Genomic DNA, 4,037 nt, shown 5'->3' with positions numbered 1-4,037 from the left:
AAGGAAAGTTTTCAGGCAATGCATTTTGTATTTACATCTAAAGTTGAATAGTAATTGTCTGATGTAACTTTAAATTTTTTAAATGTTTTTTATTTATTTTTGAGAGACAGAGAGAGACAGTGTGAGGAGGGGAGGGTGAGAGAGAGAGGGAGACACAGAATCAGAAGCAGGCTCCAGGCTCTGAGCTAGCTGTCAGCACAGAGCCTGACATGGGGCTTGAACCCACAAACCATGAGATCATGACCTGAGCCAAAGCCAGATACTTAACCGACTGAGCCACCCAGGCGCTCCTGTCTGATGTAACTTTAAAACATATCTCACCTATGTTCTTTGGGACGTATTTGCATTCTGTTTCCTTATAAGGTACAACTTTTACTGAGTTTAGCATGGTCTTGCTAGGAGTAAGCAAGACCATGCTAAACTCAGTAAAAGCATCATTGCACTAATCCAGAACATTTGTAGCCCAAATTGGCCTCATGAGAGATAAGGAACTAGGAAAAAAATCTTTAAAATCATATAAATTTTAGCAGGCTACCATAAATGAGGCACCCTAGAGTGAACTCCTAGTAATCCCAAAAGAAACAAAAATCCCAAAAAGAAAAAAGCAATGTTGGGAAATGTGGTACCTCCACTGTCTCAAAGCTGGTAATTAATTCTCTTTCTCTAAAAGTCCAATAGATTTTTTAATGTTAATTTTTTTGAGAGAGAGAGAGAGAGAGAGAGAGAGAGAGAACCTGAGCAGGGGAGGTGCAGAGAGGGGAATCTGACGTGGGCTCCTCCTAACAGCAGAGAACCCAACACGGGACTTGAACTCACAAACCGTGAGATGACGACTTAAGCTGAAGCTGGACATTCAACCAACTGAGCCACTCAGATGCCTCAAGTCCAACAGATTTTTTTAATGTTTATTTATTTATTCTGAGAGAGGAAGGGAAGGGGAGGGGAGGGGAGGGCAGGGGAGGGGGAAGGGAAGGGGGAAGGGAAGGGGGAAGGGAAGGGGGAAGGGAAGGGGGAAGGGAAGGGAAGGGGGAAGGGAAGGGGGAAGGGAAGGGAAGGGAAGGGAAGGGAAGGGAAGGGAAAGAGAGAGAGAGAGAGAGAGAATGAGAGAATCCCAAGCAGGCTCTGTGCTATCAGTGCAGAGCCTGATATGGGGCTCAAACCCACGAACCATGAGATCATGCCCTGAGCTGAAACCAAGAGTCAGAAGCTTAATAGACTGAATCACTCAGATGCTCCCCCAAAAGATTTTAAAACTGGATTGGTTTCATAATATAATGCTCATTTAGTTAGAAAATTCTGATTAGGTGACTTGATCAAGATTTTAACTTGTATTATGCACATACCCAGAAGCATGTGCTTACCTTACAGATCCGGTAATATGTCTTACACCTCTACAACTACAGTACCTAGTAGTGTTCTCCCAAAATGTTTCCTGTAAGCTCAAAACAGTGTCTACAATTGAAAGTTTATTACATGGGCATATGGGGCAGAAAGCTTAGGTGCTGGGTGTTGAATGTCCACTACTGTATTTTTCTATGCATTTACTTAGCCAAAAAGCGAAAGAAAAAAAATCACAGGACACATCCAAGTATCTGAAATGAGAATAACTAATATATGAGATTCTAATGAACCTGAACATTTTGTTAATGAACGTTAATTATAAGACAATCTATTATTAGGTAATGAACAAGTCAAAAGGGCAACCAAGGGGCGCCTGGGTGGCCCAGTAGGTTAAGCAACCAACTTCGGCTCAGGTCAAGATCTCACAGTTTGTGGGTTCGAGCCCCATGTCGGGCTCTGTGCTGACAGCTAGCTCAGAGCCTGGAGCCTGCTTCAGATTCTGTGTCTCCCTATCTCTCTGACCCTCCCCTGCTCACGCTGTCTCTCTCTCTCAAAAATAAATAAAAACATTAAAAAATTTTTTAAAAAGGGCAACAAAGACTACTCTAAATAAAATAAAAGCACTTTAGTTTTAGCCTATGATTTCAAAACAAAAAACTGAAATAAAACCCAAATACACCAGCTTCTCTATGGCAGACAGTTCAAGGTTAAAGAGCATTGTTAGAAATAGTTAAGACTGAGGAAATGAATCTTTTAAAAACTGTCCATTGGGGCGCCTGGGTGGCTCAGTCAGTTAAGAGGCTGACTTCGGCTCAGGTCATGATCTCACGGTTCATGGGTTCGAGTCCCGCAACAGGCTCTGAGCTGTCAGCATAGACTGGAGCCTGCTTCGGATTCTGTGTCTCCCTCTCTCTGTCCCTCCCCCATTCATGCTCTGTCTCTCTGCCTCTCTCTCTCAAAATAAAATAAAGACATTAAAAAAAATAAATAAAAATTGTCCACCAAATAACTTTAAATGACAGGCTCAATATTCTTATATGATACCACAGTACTTTTCACTCCTATGGAATAAAATCATGCTATCAAGTACAGATAAGAGAATTAATAAACATACCATGCAACCCAAGAAGGATCTGAGAAACAGGACAGAAAGCTACGAATCAAAATTCTGCAAAAAAGCTTCCAGTTTCTGAAGGCTGCCACTTGGAGAACGGAGTTTACATGATGAAATTATTCTGGCGATTGAAAATCACGCGGGAAGGTCTATGAAATCATAACATGAATGCCAACTTTCAAGTATTCACAGGTAAAGAGAAGTTGCATTAAGCAAGGAGTGAAGTTCATATAGCTTTTTAAAAAATTTTTCTGGAAAAGAAAAATAATTGAGAAATCTATCAAAGTATTTTACTAAGCACAAATGCAGAACTATGTAGAAAGAGGAAACATGATGAAATTTATGACTAAGTGTGTTTTGTGCAACACCAGTGGACATTTCAAGGCTTTCTCGTTTCTGGCTTATAGACAGAAGTAAAAAGAAGGGCGTTTTCATTCATTGAAAACAATAGTTAAAATTCTGCCTGGTTTATGCTGGTTATTTTCACCGGACAGTTTTAACACTCATTCCAAGACTGGTCCGCTTTTCATTATTCCTTTCGGGGAACTGGAAGGGGGAGGAGGTAAAGCAAACTTAGTAACCGAGAAAATTCAGCAGTGGAATATACCGCTAGGCACTAGAGAGACGTACCCGCTGGGGCAGACAAAAGGGAAAACAGCCCCAGAACGAACGTGAGCGGCGAAAGAGATGAGACTCGGTCCCATGTGTAACTCAACGACTGGACAAAACCCCGCTCCGCGGAGCGGGTGAAACGAGCAGATCTGAGATTCGTGGCATTCACGGCTCTCCTTCCTTCCCCAGAGTCCAGTCCACCTTCGGATCGGAGGGAAAGCCCTCCAGGACCCTGACAATGAGCTCGAGGGCGCCTTGCAGCACTTTCACAGTCCGCCCCCGCGCTGGATTTGACCGCTACCGCCCCCCCGCCCCCAAAAGTCATTCCCCCCAGACTTTAGCTACTCGCGTGAGACGGAGAACGCGTGCGCGCGCGAGCCGCAGCTGCTGGGTCGGCCCCCCTCCGTCCCTCCCGGGCCGCAAGGGACCCCGGCGGAGCGGCTCGGGACGGCTGAGACCAGTGGCCGGGGGACTTCGGTTACCTTCTCGCGCTGGTCCCAGCTGTACTGCTTTCGCGGCTCCTCCTCGCCCTCGGGCTGCGACTCCTTCTCAGCCTTCCGCCTCTTCGAGAAGAAGCAGCCCATGGTCCCGGTTGCAGGTCTCGCTGGCCGCTCCTCCTCGCCGGCCGCCGGTTCGGGCGCCTCCCGGGGGTGTGGCGTGGAACCCGGGCTCCCGGGCCCCGCAGCTCTCCGGACACCGCCCCGCGGAACCGCCAGCTGTCCCCAATCCGGGTTAGCCCGCCAGGCCCAACACCCCTTCCCTTTTTCCTCTCAGTCGCCCAGACGACCCGTGGCAGCCAATGACCACTCGACGCCCAGTGAGCCAATCAAAACCCCGCGAGCGGTCCTGCGCGGCCTATGAAGAGAGGTCGACGGACTCACCCAGCCAATCCGCGCCCGGCTCCTGCGCCGGCCCCCAGTGGCGGGCCCTGCCGGCTCGGGCTCACGCACGGCCGGCCCCGCCCCCAGCC

General features: G+C 47.5%; 1 protein-coding gene across 1 annotated transcript in view; it reads right to left on the bottom strand.

The window, feature by feature from the left end:
• RP2 (RP2 activator of ARL3 GTPase) overlaps nucleotides 1–3,855 on the bottom strand; it is a 43,844-nt gene extending 39,989 nt beyond the window's left edge. The window contains exon 1 of the mRNA XM_029930449.1: nucleotides 3,550–3,855. Within this exon, the coding sequence (XP_029786309.1) occupies nucleotides 3,550–3,651 (102 nt within the window). The 5' untranslated portion in view covers nucleotides 3,652–3,855. The remainder of the gene's footprint in view (nucleotides 1–3,549) is intronic.
• Between the last annotated feature and the right edge of the window lie 182 nt (nucleotides 3,856–4,037).

The sequence above is a fragment of the Suricata suricatta genome, chromosome X (assembly GCF_006229205.1).
Source record: "Suricata suricatta isolate VVHF042 chromosome X, meerkat_22Aug2017_6uvM2_HiC, whole genome shotgun sequence".
Classification (NCBI taxonomy): Eukaryota; Metazoa; Chordata; class Mammalia; order Carnivora; family Herpestidae; genus Suricata; species Suricata suricatta.
The sequence above is the reverse complement of the archived record's forward strand: the minus strand, read 5'-3'. Positions and strand labels throughout refer to the sequence as shown.